At 39.7% G+C, this 17,464-nt stretch overlaps 1 protein-coding gene across 2 annotated transcripts in view; it reads left to right on the top strand.

The window, feature by feature from the left end:
* Window positions 1-17,464, top strand: part of LOC133607690 (rho GTPase-activating protein 26-like) — a 155,675-nt gene that overhangs the window by 100,747 nt on the left and 37,464 nt on the right. For both annotated transcript variants that reach the window (XM_061962562.2, XM_061962561.2), the window contains exons 14-17: window positions 8-73; window positions 301-375; window positions 2,207-2,291; window positions 5,585-5,643. In XM_061962562.2, the coding sequence (XP_061818546.1) occupies window positions 8-73; window positions 301-375; window positions 2,207-2,291; window positions 5,585-5,643 (285 nt within the window). The remainder of the gene's footprint in view (window positions 1-7; window positions 74-300; window positions 376-2,206; window positions 2,292-5,584; window positions 5,644-17,464) is intronic.

The raw sequence follows: 17,464 nt of genomic DNA, 5'->3' as shown, positions 1-17,464 counted from the left end.
CCAACAGTGGCCAAGCTGGATGTGATTGGATTCAACGTGATGAAAAAATTTATATATGCAGTGGAGACTCGAGGTAGAGTGCAACGCGTGCTATAAACAGCACAGTTGGTACACACACTACAGGGATTGAGACCCCTACTGTATGTAATGCAGCTACACAGAAATGAAGCATCTTGGTATTTGGAGTAAATGCAACAGTTTTGCTATTTTCATGAGTCAGGCTTTGACCTTCCTGTGAAATATGTTGCATAAAAGGCTTTTTTAGTCTCATTTTTAGAATCCTTTTCACTTCTTTTCCAGGTATTGACGAGCAGGGCTTGTATAGAATCGTCGGCGTCAGCTCCCGAGTTCAGAAACTATTGAGCCTTGCAATGGGTACGCGCCAAAACACACACAGTAAAACACCCACGTTTACACACACATCTGTTTTTGTCTGTGGGTGCAGACCTTACAGTATGTGCATTTCCAACTTTTGTGAGGACACCGAATAGAATAGAAAGTACTTTATTGATCCCTGGGGGAAATTCAGCACCACAGTTCACTCACAATAGACAATAATAATAATAATAAATAATATATATAATATATAATATATGAATAATATAAATATATTCTACATTTAAGTGCAGTCAAGGAACATGTGCATTATACAGTCTGATGGCTGTCGGTATGAAGGACCTCCTGTGTCGTTCCGTGTTGCATTTAGGGAATCTAAGCCTTCCACTGAACGTGCTCATTCTCTCTGCAAGGTCCGAGTGTCGTGGGTGGGAGGTGTTGTCCATAATAGCTAGGAGTTTTGCTAGACTTCTCCTCTCTGACACCACCGCCAGAGAGTCTAGCTCCACTCCCACCACGTTACTGGCCTTCTCTACCAACTTGTCCAGCCTGTTTGTGTCACTCGCTCTCAGTCCGCTGCCCCAGCAGGCCACGGCGTGCAAGAAGGCGCCCGCCACCACCGACTCGTAGAACATCTTCATCATCTTTGTACAGACGTTGAAGGACCCTAGCCTCCTGAGGAAGTAGAGGCGGCTCTGTCCCTTCTTATAGAGTGCCTCAGCGTGTTTTGACCCATTTAGCTTGTTGTCGATGTGTACACCGAGGTATTTATAATCCTCAACCATGTCCTGATGGAAACAGGGGTCGCCGGAGTCCTCCTCCTCCTTCCCAGGTCCACAACCAGCTCCTTGGTCTTCGTCACATTGAGCTGGAGGTGGTTCTTTCCACACCATGTGACAAAGTCCTCCACCAGTGCCCTGTATTCCTCATCATCACCATCCTCAATACACCCCACTATCGCAGAGTCATCAGAAAACTTCTGCAGGTGGCAGGACTCTGAGTGATAGTGGAAATCGGTGGTGTAAATGGGGGAGAGGACTGTGCCCTGCGGGGCCCCGGTGTTGCTGACCAGCCTGTCAGACACACAGTCCTGCAGTCGCACGTACTGTGGTCTGTCAGTCAGGTAATCAACAACCCAGGACACCAAGGGGGCCTCCACCGGCATCGTCTCCAACTTCACACCCAGTAGTCCAGGCCGTATGGTATCAAAAAACATGACCCTCACACTGCTCGCAGGCTTGTCTAGGTGGGTGTGGGCTCGGTTCAGCAGGTAGATGACTGCGTCCTCCACTCCCAGTCGGGGCTGGTAGGCGAATTGGAGTGGGTTTAGGTGGGGCTTGACTGTAGGGCGGAGTTGTTCCAGGACCAACCTCTCCATGGTCTTCATGATATGGGAGGTTAGAGCCACCGGCCTGGTCCTTCGACGTGCTGGGTCGCGAACATTTAGCAGTCCTGCTAAATGTTCCTTTTGGCCTCAAACTTAAAATGAACGCGTGTTTAATTTTCATGTTAGTGCATTAGGTCTGCGTTAGTAAATTAGGTCAAGGTCCTGATCTATACCAGCTCCACAAGATGGCAGTTATGTTCTCTATTGGCTTTATCTACCTCTGCATGTCAGATGTTTGTTACACTTGCCATACTGTTATTTACAATTAACTCATCAGCCGTTATAATGCTGACTAAGCAGTTTGCCGATTCTATCATTGGTTCTTTTGCTGCTGTGTTGTGCAATATACTCACTGGTAAGTGTCCATGTGGTCAAAGATAACTGTTTTTCTTTCCACTTTTTCCATCCACTCCAATCATGAATGCAGTTTTTTTCTTTAAATACCAGAATTTAATAGTAATGTTATTTTTTATTGTCCATCAGATCCAAAGACCTGTGCTGACGTGGAGTTGGAAAACCCAGAGTGGGAGATTAAGACCATCACCAGTGCTATGAAGCAATATCTCAGGTTTGTGACAAAAAGGCCAGCTTGAATTCAAACAAAGCCATAAAATTGTGTATTTTTTTTTGGTTTTTAAGTTGTTGTTTTTTAGACAGGACTGTAATCTATTTGTGGCAGTGGTGAGTTGGTGTGGTGGGACATAGTGTCATTTCTTTTGGGCGTTTATTATTTTTTTTTCTCAAATTAAAATGGACCAACCTGAGTGCTTATGGAGGAGGGTCCTAAAGCGGCACCCGGTGCTCGATGAGAAGAGTGATGTGTGTTTTAATGTCAGACTCTTGTCTCCATTAGATTTGTTACTAGTTTTTTTTATTTTTATTAGAAATATGTAGGGCGGCCTGTTTAAAATTGAGCAACAAAGACGCCAATTTGGCAACACCGTCCCACTCAGTTTTCTTAGTCCTTGGCAAACTAGGTGTTATAATTACGGTACGGTACGTTCTGATTGATATTGATCTGATATCAGCAAAAAACAAGTATCGGATTATATTCGCTTGCATGTAAAATACAAGCAGTGTTTACTTGTGCAAAGCTGGACAGCCAGTTAACATCTAAATGTCCTCCTATATGCACACAGGGCTGTTTTTTTGTATTTTAGTAAAGTAATTTACAAAAAGGTAAATATGGTAGGCTACAGGCTACTGAGAGCTATCAGCTACACAACAGCTTATACAATAGCACACAAGTTAAACGTACACAGTAAGTGTCTTAATTGAACAAAATTGCATTTTAAAAAACATTTGTCAATATAAACAATTATCAATTACAGTTGCATATTACTTACAAATGAAAGTCTCCAAGGCAGAAGCATACTAGAAAGAATCCAGAAACAAACGTGTCCGCATCATTCAATTTACCCATCCCAACAGTAGGAAAGGGTATCGTTTACATTTTAGCTAATACTAGCACCAAATAGGTACTTAAAAATAGTGGCAGGGCTTAAATGAGGCCTTAACCGGTTCTTAAAAACTTAAAAAAACACATTTTTGTAAATTTCCCTTTTGTTCTTAAAAAAATGTTGATGTTCAAGCTGAACATTTGAGTAATTGAAATACTATAATTATACAAATTAAATAAATAATACATTCAAAATTAGGACACGTTGTCATAATTGTTGCAGCAATACATAACATAGAGAACGTGCAAGAAATGACTTGTGTGTAACAATGATGCTCATAATTGTGGGGGTTTGTGAATGCAACCTTGCTTGCTGCAACCGTCATTGGTGCATAATAAGGAATGCTGTTGTTGCGATGGCTACTGACTAGCGCTGCCTATTTACCACTCCACATCAACTTAAAGACAGCATAAGCCCATTCCAGATGGTTAATAATAAATTGGTTAATGTTTTATATACCTACGCATGTTCTCTGTTTGAGTCATTTAATTTGATCAAACCTTTTCTTACATTTCACAGTACAACATAAAAGAAGTGTAAAGGATGTTTGCTGATATCGTATCGGATCAATATCAATCTTTAAGTACTCAAGACTCCAGTATTGGTATCCATCAAAAGAGAAAATGTATCAGGAAACCCTTAGTAGTAATGTATTTATGAGTGAGGGGCAAATCTGTGGAGGGCCAAAGTGAAATGAATGTATGTGAAACACAGCAGTTGTTTTTGTGTTAAGCTGAAAAGAATACTGCTATTTTGTTTTTACAGGTATTTCAGCACACATCTGTATTTCAGTATAGCGAATTGTGTGGGAATGCCCCGATGCTGAAGCTGAAATGCTGATTGGAAAATTACTTTTGTAATCATTTGAATGTTGACAGTGTTTAAATGTTGAAGAGCTCACGCTGACCTGGAACTGAGTATAACAAACCATGATTTTTTTTTAGTTTAAATATACAAAATTTGCACAAAAAAAAGTTGGCATAAAATGTTAGCAGGTTAACGTTCTCAGAAGTCCGCACGTTAACTATTAGCTTAACTTGGTCGGCAGTACAGACTATCACAAACCATGATTTTTCAGATTAATCATACAAAATTAGAACAAAAAAAGCTTGTATAAAATGTTAGCATGCTCACGTCTCACAAGTACGGTAACAGTTAACGTGCCAATGCACGTTAACTGCTACCATACTTGCATGACAGCACCGAGTCCATACTTGCATGACAGCACCGAGTATCACAAACCATGATTTTCAGGTTTAACGTTTAACGTTCTCACAAGTATGCTAAGCATAAGCACGTTAACTGTTAGACTTGTGAGCATACTTACTCGACGGCTTTTTAATTACAAAACTCAAAACTAGTGAAGTTGGCTTGTTGTGTAATTCGTAAATAAAAACAGAATACAATGATTTGCTAATCCTTTTCAACTTATATTCAATTGAATAAACTGCAAAGACAAGATATTTAATGTTCGAACTGAGAAACTTAATTTTTTTTTGCAAATCATTAACTTAAAATCTAATGGCAGCAACACATTGCAAAAACGTTGGCACAGGGACATTTTTACTTCTGGGAAAAACTGGAATTTTAGAAAATATAGTTAAAAAAAACAATTGTACTAGATATGAATAAGTTGGTGTTGGAATTTTTTGAAACGATTGAAAAATGTTGACATAGTAACAGATTAATTTTAATTTGTATTTTGGAATTCCTGGAATTTCGGGAAAACTGGAAATTTTTATGCACTGATGTCGCTTTGAAATAAACAAAAATTAAACAAACAATTTAATTAAGAACAATGTTTTGAAAGTGTAATGGACAAAAACGGTTGAAAAATGTGGACTGTGAAAACTTTCCAGGAAGAGGTGAAAATAGGGCTTTGGAAAACCGGGAATTCCTGGAAATGTTATGAACTTCGAAAATGGTAGTTTGATTGTCCAATGTGAGATGAGCGTGTGGATGGTGCAACAGTCAAGTTGATTGAGAAATGTGGGAATTGTGCAAGTTAAAAAAATGGCCCCTTCATCACTGAGATAATGTCCTGGAATTTTGGATATTCTGGGATACTTTTGAAAACATGTTTTGGGGGAGCTCACGATCCCCGGTCGTGCCAACGTTTTGATACTGGGACGTTCCGATCGGATAAAAAACGTGAGCTGTGGAGCGCGCCAAAATTTTGCGGCGGAATCATAACAATAAATAGTTTTTTGGTGTAGACAAACTAGACGAAGTAGAACACAATAAAACGTATTTCCGAGCAGATCGCCAGTTGATGCTTTATGATCAGCAGTATCCTAAAATTAGCATATTTATCTTTTTGAGACACTTTTTTTTAAACTTTATTTCAAATTCCAATTTCAGCTGACATTCTTCTCTGTTCATCTTCCATCTTTTTTAAAAGGGTACTCCCTGGACCCCTCATGACATATCAGTACCAGAGGAGTTTCATCAAGGCTGCCAGTGAGTATTCCTCCTTCACAGGCTTAAATGTCACACATGTCTACTTGTTGCTACCTTTTGTGCCTCAACTGTTTGAGGCCATGTTAAATCAGGCTGTAGATAGCATCACCAGCGCATTAATATATTTCCGAAATAAAAAAACGGAACAACATTTAAAAAAAAAAAAAAACGCCAGCAGACACCAAAACACATTAATTGAATTTGTATTTTAATCAGCCCCATTAGTCATCCAGCAGCAATAAAATTATAAAAGGAAATTGCTGGATAGACAATGTCCAATATTGACTGTCCAAAACGCTTACACAGATTTAGGACAGAGGATTCTCATCTGTCCATTGTCTGTCTGTGCAGCACGAGCACTGATCCTGCAGCTGTGTATGGATCTGTCAGTTTGCACGTCCTTCTAAATACCGTAAAACGCAAATTAGTTCACGCAAAACAGTGAGGAGTGTTGCTCAATCACATTGCGTGTGCTAAATTATTATATTTATATCTTCTCCTCCTAGTTTTCTGCTTACTTAACAGACAGATTTTTATCACCCATCCATCCATCCATTTGCTATCACTTGTCCCTCTTGGGGCCGCGGGGTGGCTGGAGCCTATCCCAGCTGCAGTCGGGCGGAAGGCAGCGTACACCCTGGACAAGTCGCCACCTCATCGCAGGGCCAATACTTGTCCTGTTTTCCATCACCAGCACCCTGCTGTGGGTTTATGACACAAAAAAAGCAAAACATACCACTTTTTAGGTTTTAATTTTTCTGACATGTTAAATTATGCAAACGGGAAATGGACTTTACTACAACCATGTATGCATTTTTTTTTTTTAATCAGATCAATTATTTAATCAGCAATTCTGGTAGAACTCCAAGTTTTGGGGTGTTTCACTTTGAAGGGCCTGCTGTGTAATTAAATTCAGTTTTGATAATAATGATAAAAAAAAATAGAATGTTCCCTTGGAGATCATATAAATATACAATGCTATATACAATATCAGTATAGATCAGGGGTCGGCAACCTTTTGCATTAAAAAAGCTATCTAGGCCCTTTTTCACCAAATCAAAACCCACTTGGCGCCACAAAACCTATTTGATCACTATATCAAAGTTAAATCTACATATAAGCTGTGTCCCAATTCATGGTCTGCATCCTTCGGAGGACCCGGCCTACGCAGCCTCAGAAGGCTGGACCTTCGGAGGCACCTCCGAAGGATGCGTCACCCCTTGTTAAATGGGACAGTCTAGCCTGCGGAGGATACTTACATTTGAAAGTGTATTCGCTGCCGGTGCAGGTGCCGCTGCTTGTATTTGCCGCCATCGTCAAAAAGATCCGGGTTGAACAAAGGCGCGCAAAGCATCTTGGGAAATGGAAGGCTACGAAGAATAGTCGCGGTGCATCTTCGGAATACAGGGAAAAGGAGGGCGGATTTGCCGGCTGCATTTGGAGGAGCTTTCGAATTTGAATGAATTGGGACAGCCTTCGCGCAGCGTTGTGACGTAAGCGGCCTTCAAATTCGCCCTTCGAAGGATGCAGACCCTGAATTGGGACACAGCTATACTGTACTGTTTCCTTTTACGTATTGTCACCTTATGTTCCTGGCTTGTTCTCCCCCTGCATTTTGCATGTTATTTTCATACTGTTTTTTTCTCTAGATTTCCTTATAGTTTCCGTATGTAACGACTAACACCAGACGTCACCTGACAATTTAGTCAAAATCCAACTTTGCTGGATTTTTGTTATCTCATTGAACTGTAATTATTTCCCTGTTCAAATTAAAGTTGTGTGAGTGTTACAAACGCCGTTATGTAACTGGATCGGCGTAGCCAAATCAGGACCCCGACGCAGAGTAAAAAATTAATAAGAATAATAACACAAAGCGCACTCAAAAAGGAGAGGGAGAAAATAGCTAAGGATGCGCACGTAAGGTGTGGAGACACCGAAATCACGCACACTATGTGTGGACAGGTAACAGTTAACACTACACGGCAATGAAGCCATTGAAAAAACAAGAGGTGTGAGTGGAGCCAAAGCAGGGTGATGAACACTACTGGATGGGTGAAGGGAGAAACTGGAGAGGTTAAGTAGTTAGGAAACAAGCATCAGGTGTGCGCACAGGTGGCTTCGCCCCGTGATCCAGAAACCAGGCACTGCAACACAAAGTAGACAGGCGGCAGCAGAGCTGCCAGATCATTACAGTAACGACATTATGTCACGCATCATCTTTTTTTCTTTACTTTTGCTCTGTTCTATCTACAACTTGTTTATGCCGCTGTGTTAAGGCGAGCTCCTCCAAACCCTCTTGTGTAGCAAAAAAGGTCTAACCTTGTGCAGCATCGACGCTGCAAAGGATTTAATCTGTTAATCTTTTAGTATTTTTTAGTACTTGTCCTGTGTTGATGCGGTTCAATCACGAGGCATGCTGCCCACCTTTGCAAAACATGTCTTCTTTATTTGCAATTACAGTATCGCAACATAGCACCAGTTCCAATAACAGTCAATCAAAGCTAAATCATAAGTTAAGTGTCATGGTTTCTCACCAGAAAACACTGCCCAGATGATGCAGAACTTTGAAAGACTCTTCAAAGGGACCGCTTAGTGACTACAGTACACACACGCATAAACTAGCTGGAGCCACAACACAGGGATAAAAGAGCCGCATGTGGCTTTAGCGTCGCAGGTTGCAGACCCCTGGTATACTGTAGATGTAAAGAGTTTAAATAACCTAAATAGGTCATCTTAAAATGTTTGAATTAGACGTTGCAAAACAACACTGTATGAAACAGGCAGTATGCTTTTTAAATGTATCCAGAAATAATGTTACAGAGAGAAAGACCTATTTAAAAAAAATAAATAAATAAAAGAAAAGCCAGTTAGGTTACTAAGTTGTAAGGACACCCCCAGTGACTACAATTCTCTTCTTTGCTTCTTCAGTCTTGCAGCTTTTGGGGTGATTCAAGGTCCCCCATTACTCAAAAGTGACTCTCAGAGGATTTTTGAACAGCATTATGTGCCCCCAGTGCCGGTTTATGAGCACCAAATGTGGGAAAAATCCAATCATTCCCCTCACTTGTTTGCTCCTCTTTTGAGAGAAGAGGCGTGCAAATGCTCACTTTTGAAGTTGTGATTTAACGACATGCTGAGGAGAAAAACCTATTTCGTCATGGGTTTTTTAACATATTTTTTTTATTTTCCAACAGAGGTGGGTAGAGTAGCCAAAAAAAATTACTCAAGTCAGAGTACTGTTACTGTAGAGTAATAGGATTTCAGTAAAAGTAAATAGTACGGTAGTCTTCCAGATAATTACTTAAGCAAGAGTAAGTATGTATTTAGTGAAAAAAATACTCAAGTACTGAGTAACTGCAGTGTAACTTCTGATTTATTTAGTAGCTATTTTTAATGGCACACCACAACCATAGTTTGTGTGTGTGCACATGGGAGAGACCAAGACAGAGAGAACCTACTATAGCATGTACTGCACCACAAAGGATGCACGTTTTACAGTAAGGTATGACATTATAACAGTGTTAATGTTACCGTAATGTGAGTGAAAAACATCAACATGTTTACTCTAGTTGGAAGTGCAAATCTTGTAGGCTGAAATGTGAACATTTCCACTGACACACATGACAGCATATGGTGTAATTTCAGGGCTGTCCAAACTTTCTGACTGGGGGGATCGCCTTGGGCTTAAAAAAATTGGCAGGGGGGCCAAAAGCCGACTGCATGCAAAGTTTTTTATATATATATATATATATATATATATATACACACAGTACATACATACATACATGCGTGCACACACTATTTTTCGGACTATAAGGCACACTTAAAATCCTTTAATTTTCTCAAAAATCAACAGTGCGACTTATAACGGTATAGCTCGGTTGGTTGAGCGGCCGTGCCAGCAACTTGAGGGTTGCAGGTTCGATCCCCGCCTCCGCCATCCTAGTCACTGCCGTCGTGTCCTTGGGCAAGACACTTTACCCACCTGCTCCCAGTGCCACCCACACTGCTTTAAATGTAACTTAGATATTGGGTTTCACAATGTAAAGCGCTTTGAGTCACTTGAGAAAAAGCGCTATATAAATGTCATTCACTTCACTTCACTAACCTGGTGCGCATAAAGTACAGAATAATTCTGGTTATGCTTACCGACCTAAAAGCTATTTTTTGGTACACGGTGTAATAAGTGTGACCAGTAGATGGTCACACTTATCACAAACGATGTTTCATTGAGAATATAGAACATAAGTCGCGGCGCTCAAATATCTCAAAATGTTTTAGTACAACTTTGGTAATCTATGAAGCCGCACCACTTGATGCATTGCAGGCGCATTACGGCTACTGTAGTCAGACGCACTGTGCTTTGACATACGGTTTTATTAGAGTGTGTGTAAAAGGACCCCAAAATGGCACCCATTAGCAGACATATCTGGCGTTTTGCAATATTGTGCAAAACCAACTTTTTTTACCTTCTGGTACCCGCTGATGTGTATTTGGGATCTGCGTAAGCCCTCAAAATGTGGGCGTGTCCCCCATTGTAGTCCGTGCCGACGCCGTAGTCGATAAGCTTTTTCTTTTTCTCGATCTTCTTGTTATGGGGCATTCATCTTCCGTTGTTGCCATTTCTAATTTAATATAATATAAAGTAGTGTAAAGTTAAACTTGCTATGGAAGCGCTAAAAAGTACCGGTGTTGTGAGTTTATATAATTCAAGCACGGAACTTCAGTTATTAGAGAGTTCGGGTCGGACGGTTTTTCACACTCATTGGCAGTGCGCCTTATAATCCGGTGGGCCCTATGGTCCGGACAATACGGTGTGTGTGCTAAAATGCGCCAAACGTGGACAAGTGTGGAGAGAGAGTTTTGCATTTTTCCGATCATCCCTGTAATAGATTTAAATGGGTGTAATTTAGACTTTTTTTATGTTGATTGGACATTTTATATACTTTCCACAAACTTCAATGAGTAGGTTGTATTTTATGTGACCATGTTTGACTTTTTGTGCTGGTTGATTTTTTTGTTTTGTTTTTTGCACCATTACTAGGGAAGGTTGTTTGGATTGGGTCATGCAAGTAATTGCTGCTGTTTTTCTTGCAAGTATAATTGATGGTTGACGAAATTTCGTTGGCCACCAGTTTGGGACAAAACGGCAGCTATCAGACCCCTGGCTATTTTGTTCATGATATGAGGACATTGTTTGTTGAACTCCTGCTGTCTAGCGGACCAAATTGGACACCTCTGGTATAAATGTTCTTTTAATAGTTTGTAAGTAAACATCGAAGATTCGTGCTGCCTCATCTGATGCCAGTCACTTTTTACAGCGTATAGTTAGTGCGGTCATGTGACTGCCAGGCTCCATTTAATTGGTGAAATAGAGTTAAACGTTTTTAGTACTTACGCTGGATCGGTAAAACCAAGTTATGTGACTGTGCCCGTTGGAAGGGTACTCTAGTCTAACGAGCCAACATAATACGCTTTTGCAAGCAGTAATTGACAGATTATAAATACATATAAAGTAAATAAATGTAGCGATCAGAATGAAACTTGATATAACAAAGCAAAAGTAGTGTTTCTTTTTCACTCAAGTATGTTTCATTTAAACTACTCTTGACAAAAAGGTATTTAAGTAAATACTTGCCTCTGGTTGTGCAGTAATGGTATATATTTATATACAACAGGTAACAGATGGGCTGTTAGTTAACAAGAGATTTGCTCCAGAACTAGTTGCAGAAAAAATGTTAATATGAAATTAATATAGCCATGGAAGTTCAATAATTATCTTTCTTACCAATGATTGTCACACAAACACACGGTGTGGTGAGATTATCCTCTGCATTTGCCCCATCACCTTCACCCTCTTGGAGGTGAGGGGAGCAGTGAGCAGTAGCGGTGGCCGCACCCGGGAATCATTTTTGGTGATTTAAACCCCAATTCCAACCTTTGATTCTTAGTGCTTAGCAGGGAGGTAATGGGTCCCATTTTTATAGTCTTTGGTGAGACTCGGCCGGGGTTTGAACTCACGACCTTCCAGTCTAAGGGCGGACACTGTAACCACTAGGTAAGGTTGCTTGAATCAAATTAGGAATGTCTATTAAAAATATGGCAAAGCTAACTTGGAACACTTAATTCCCATCAGAGTCATAATGTCATCAAAGCTCACATTTATGCATTCACACACAGCACCAGCTTTTTCGAACAAGGATCAGGTGATAGAAGAAAGGTACAAATACAAAACCCAAACCAATGAAGTTGGCACGTTGTGTAAATCGTAAACAAAAACAGAATACGATGATTTGCAAATCCTTTTCAACTTATATTCAATTAAATACACTGCAAAGACAAGATATTTAATGTTCGAACTGAGAAACACAATTTTTTTTGCAAATCATTAACTTGGGTTGCGATGAGGTGGCGACTTTGTCCAGGGTGTACCCCGCCTAACGCCCGAATGCAGCTGAGATAGGGTCCAGCACCCCCCGCGACCCCGCAAAAGACAAGTGGTAGGAAATGGATGGATGGGCATTAACTTAGGATTTAATGGCAGCAACACATTGCAAAAAAGTTGGCACAGGGGCATTTTTTACCACTGTGTTACATGGCCTTTCCTTTTAACAACACTCAGTAGACGTTTGGGAACTGAGGAGACCAATTTTTTGGGAGGGATCAAAGGTCACGGGCATTCAATGTCTGTTTTCGGCCTTGCCGCTTATGTGCAGTGATTTCTCTAGATTCTCTGAACCCTTTGATGATATTACGGAGCGTAGATGGCGAAAGCCCTAAATTCCTTGCAATAGCTCGTTGAGAAATGTTGTTCTTAAACTATTCGACAATTTGCTCAGGCATTTGTTCCCAAAGTGGTGATCCTCGCCCCATCCTTGTTTGTGAATGACTGAGCATTTCATGGAAGCTGCTTTTATAGCCAAGCATGGCACCCACCTGTTCCCAATTCGTCTGTTCACCTGTGGGATATTCCAAATAAGTTGTTTGATGAGCATTCCTCAACTTTCTCAGTCTTTTTTGACACTTATGCCAGCTTTTTTGAAAACAGTTTGCAGGCATGAAATTCCAAATGAGCTAATATTTGCAAAAAATCAAGTTTACCAGTTCCAACGTTAAGTATCTTGTCTTTGCAGTCTATTCAATTTAATATAAGTTGAAAAGGATTTGCAAATCATTGTATTCTGTTTTTATTTACGATTTATACAACATGCCAACGTTTTGGGTTTTGTATAATAGAAACCTATTTGTGGCAGCATCATAACAATGATGATGTATTAGGATTTGTATTTACACTCTGAAGTAAAGGAAAACTTGAAGGATTTATAATCATATTTTTTAAGTGAATAATGAGGTTATATGAGAAAAAAATTCATATTCTGACCACTTTGTTTTTTAAATTAAAAAAACCTTTTTAAAAAAAAAACAATATTAAGGTGGTTGTATACAAATATGTTGTAGATTTGTTAATCCAGCTTTAAAGAGTCAAAAACACCATTAAAGTTTTGACATCTGTAAAAAAAGCTGGTTTCAACCAAATCCATGCAATAATTAGTTTTTAATGCATGTAAACATACCAAGTGTGTGTGCATAAGGCGGCGACGGTGGGTTTAGGATGCGATGGGGGCCCTTTAGGAATCTTGTTTACGGGGGCCCAGAATTTGGTGCCATGTACTGTATTTAAAACTGTTAAGAAAAAGCACAATATAAGACTTTTAGTTGATTTTAAAATGAGGTTAGCTTAGCTTGCTTTAGTTTAGACTGGTTTTGCAATCCAATAGCTCCTCATTAAGTTTTTTTTATTCTTCACAATTCTCAGGTGTGTTCGGGTGTAGGCGTACCTTTCACGCTCCACAACACGTCCCTGACCCGTTTTCCCGGTTTGTCTGTGGCCAAAGCTGCTATAAAACCGAGCTATCAAGAGAAAGGAAGTCCAGGAAATGACGGAGTGTCTCTGGCAAGGAGGGGGAAAAAGTGCTGACGTGGGTTAATACTGAAACAACGCCAACCAATCATATTTTTAAGGGTTTTGGACCATCGTTAAATTTCAAAATGTGGCTGCCGACAGATTTTCAAAACACATAAAGTTCAACATCTCGCCTTGCGTCTGGTTTTCATGTCTGCGTTGTGAGAGTTCATATGTGCAAGTACAGCGTTAATGGCACTCTTTTCATGCCAATATTTTTTTAATTTATTAACAAACAAGCCACAAGCTGCAAGGTGATTTAAGGACAGCCGGTGTCCTGGGGTGAACTCCCAAGCTCGCTCCTCCTCCTGGTTTTAATCAGCCCACAGGCCCGCATCTGGCTTCTTGCTTGGCCTCCTCGGGTTTCACAAGCGGCAAACTGCATAGGCAGGCAGCCTGAAAGGGGAAAGTGTAAAACGGAGTGGAAGGAGAGCGAACCAGTGGGCAAAAATATGTGGATCCGCTTGGATACCCGCCAGAAGTGCACTATTTTGCAAAAGTTTTGGGACAGAGGAAGTCAACAAAGATATGAATTTTTTTTTTAGTAGTGTGGCATCGCGTAGTAAGTAGGAGTGAGTCAATATGTGTTCTTTATGATATAAATTATGATTGCACATTATTAAAAAGTTACTAATGAGTTTATTTATTTATTCAATGTATTTAATGACAGCTTCCGTCATTGTCAGCGGAAAATTGTGCAGTTGGTAGAAAAATACTAACTCATAACAAAAAAAGGGGCTACCGGTACTTATGGTTTAATTTTAATGTTATTTTGAATTACATTGTATTCTAATTAATGATGTAGTGGACCGGCCAATATTTGCCTTTTGTAACTGATCGGCCATCATTATGTTGCCATGTCCCAGTGTTTAGAGAGATTGCACTCACGTGAAAGATTCCCTCAAACGGGATGCACGCCCAGGGAGACACAATTATATTTCTTTATTCCCAGAACATTAGCTTGAATTTTGAGCGCTAGCTGCAACAAATGCGTCGTCTATCCACAGTGCAAAGCCGCTTCTAAGATACTAATCCTCACCACCCACTTTCTTTCAAGTATTATTATCACTGGAGGAAAAGGAATAGCTAAGCATGCTACACACACACACACACACACCAAGCAGGACGACACAAGCAATGTGAGTGATCGATTCAGATGTCGATACTCTTGATACCTAGTATAGGATCAGTATGTAAACAATACTAAATTGATTAGATTGAAATTTTTCTTTTTCTTGTCTTATTACAGAATTTTTATTTTTAGTTATTTTATTTTTTTTATTGTTTACAAACTCCAGGAGTAAGTCTTTGGACACAGGAGAACTTTGAGGGCAAACCCCAACTCTTTAAAATGGGTGCCAACAGTAGTTTTAGCTTTTGTTTAGTGATTGTGCACTGGTCACATTTTGTTAAAAATATTGCATTCAGTACCAAAAATGTAATATGGCAATACTAGTAAATTCTTAATTTAATAAAAGAAGCTGTGTTATTGTGTTTACTTCAGTTACTTACTTGATTTTTCAGTTTTAGGATCTAATATCAAAGTATCGGGTCGGAACTTAAAATCGGATCAGGATCTGACGCCAAAAATGTTGATCGAGACATCCCAAATTTTGTATTTTGTTATTCAATCATTGTGGTGCCATAAATATTCAAAATGATACATATTCTATTCACCGCAGAGTCTCTTATAAGACTAAACGCTTGAGGTGGGAATCTTTGTGCAACTCACGATTTGATTCTATTCCTATTTTTGGGTTGACGATTCGATCCAGAGTCAATTCTCGATTCAACTCGATTTTCATTATACTGTATATTTGGTATACAGATTGTAATAAAACCTTTTCAAAAAAGGTTCCAGGTTACAAACACGTAAAACTTATAGGCGAAGTGTTGGCCTAAAATTTTTTTTCTAAAATGTTATTTACAAAAATCCCAGAATGTTAAACAGATTAAAAAAAATAGAGCAACTCCAACCTAATAGCAGCTTTACAATACTTAGGGTAGACATTTTAAAGCATTTGAGAAAACATACAAGTACAATACTTACTAAATAAAATAGTAAAAAAAAGGTTAAACAAAAATTCATAAAAGCAGTATCAATGAAAATATCAAGTTGTTTAATGTTGTAATCCAACAATCGATTATTTTAAAGAAAAAAAAAGAAAAAATTTTAGCACCTCTACGGAACACAATTTACCACTGGCGTCTTATTAAACTATCCAACTTCCGTCCAATATGACATCTCCCTTTTCTGTCCAAGATCATGGGAAAAACTTGTCCTTGCACAACTTCAGCCATATCTGTCCCTCAATGATATTGCAGACCAGTTGCAATCAGGATTCAAGAGGTGCCACAGCACAGAATCAGCATTACTAAAAGTCCAAAATGACATTCTTATGGCCCTTGAAACCCAAAATGCTGTTGTGCTGGTCCTTTTGGATCTCACAGCTGCCTTTGACACTCCCGCCTGGAGCACTGCCTTTGCCTACGTGGATCTGTGCTGAGATAGTTTTCCTCATATCTATCCCAAAAGTCCTTTTCAGTAATGACTCATGATCTCTCCTCCACAGTTGCTCCACTTTCTTCTGGCATACCCCAGGGTTCAATCCTTGGGCCTATTCTTTTTTCTCATTACATGCTCCCATTAGGTTCAATCATATACAAATACAATGTTTACTTCCACTTTTATGCTGATGATGTGCAGCTCTATTTGCCCGTTATGCCAAGTGACAGAAATGCAATCGATTCCCTCCATCGCTGTCTCAATGACATTAAACTATGGCTGTCAAATAATTTTCTGCATTTAAATGAGAGCAAAACAGAGTACATTGTTTTTAGCCCTGATGCACGTCATAGCGCACCCAGCTTTAGCACCCCAACCCCTCGCTCCTGCTGTGAAAAATCTGGGTGTGATGTTTGACAGCGACCTTAAATTTGAAAAATACATTAACTTAGAGCAGGCTTTTTTCAGCTGAGACTTTTGGCAAAGGTGAAGCCTTTTCTGCAGAGGGCAGACCTTGAAAACGCCATTCATGCCTTCATCAGCTCTAGACTGGACTACTGTAATGCCCTGTATAATGGACTAAATCAGTCACTCCTCCACAGTTAGTACACAATGCAGCTGCTCGCCTCCTCACTCATACTCCAAAACTTACTCCGGTTCTCTTTGCTCTCCATTGGCTCCCTGTTTGTTTTAGAATACATTTTAAAATCATTTTTTTATTTTAAGGCCATCAATGGTCTCGCCCCAGCCTGCTTGGCTGATATTTTAACTGTTCGCCACCCACCAAGGAATGTGCGCTCATCTTTACACACATCTTTGGAAGTACCAAGGACTAGACTTAAAAAATGGGGTGATCGTTCCTTTTCCGCATCCGTACACCAACTTATGGAACTCCCTTCCACCTGAGTTGCGAGCCATCACGGAGCTAGAAGCATTTAAATCTCAACTAAAAACATATTTGTTTAAATTGGCTTTTAACAAACAATTGCTTTAAAGTATTTGTTATTACGGTTTTAAAATGTGTGGTTTTACTTGCTTTTAACTTATTTGTCTTTTAAAATACTTTGTGCACCATTACGATGTTGTAAGGTGCTATACAAATAAACCTGGATTGATTGATTGAACAAACAACAAAAAAACATGTTCAGTGTGGCTGTAGGCAACCTCCTGATTACGTTTTATTAACTGCACAATAGAGATGCGCGGATAGGCAATTATTTCATCTGCAACCACATCACAAAAGTCTTCAACTATCCGCCATCCACCCGAACTAACATTTAATCAAAACCGCACCCGCCCGCCATCCGCCACCCGCCCGTTGTTATATATCTAATATAGACGATGCAAGGCAT

Source organism: Nerophis lumbriciformis, linkage group LG09, assembly GCF_033978685.3.
Source record: "Nerophis lumbriciformis linkage group LG09, RoL_Nlum_v2.1, whole genome shotgun sequence".
Classification (NCBI taxonomy): Eukaryota; Metazoa; Chordata; class Actinopteri; order Syngnathiformes; family Syngnathidae; genus Nerophis; species Nerophis lumbriciformis.
Note: the sequence above shows the minus strand (reverse complement) of the source record. Positions and strands in the feature narration are given on the sequence as shown.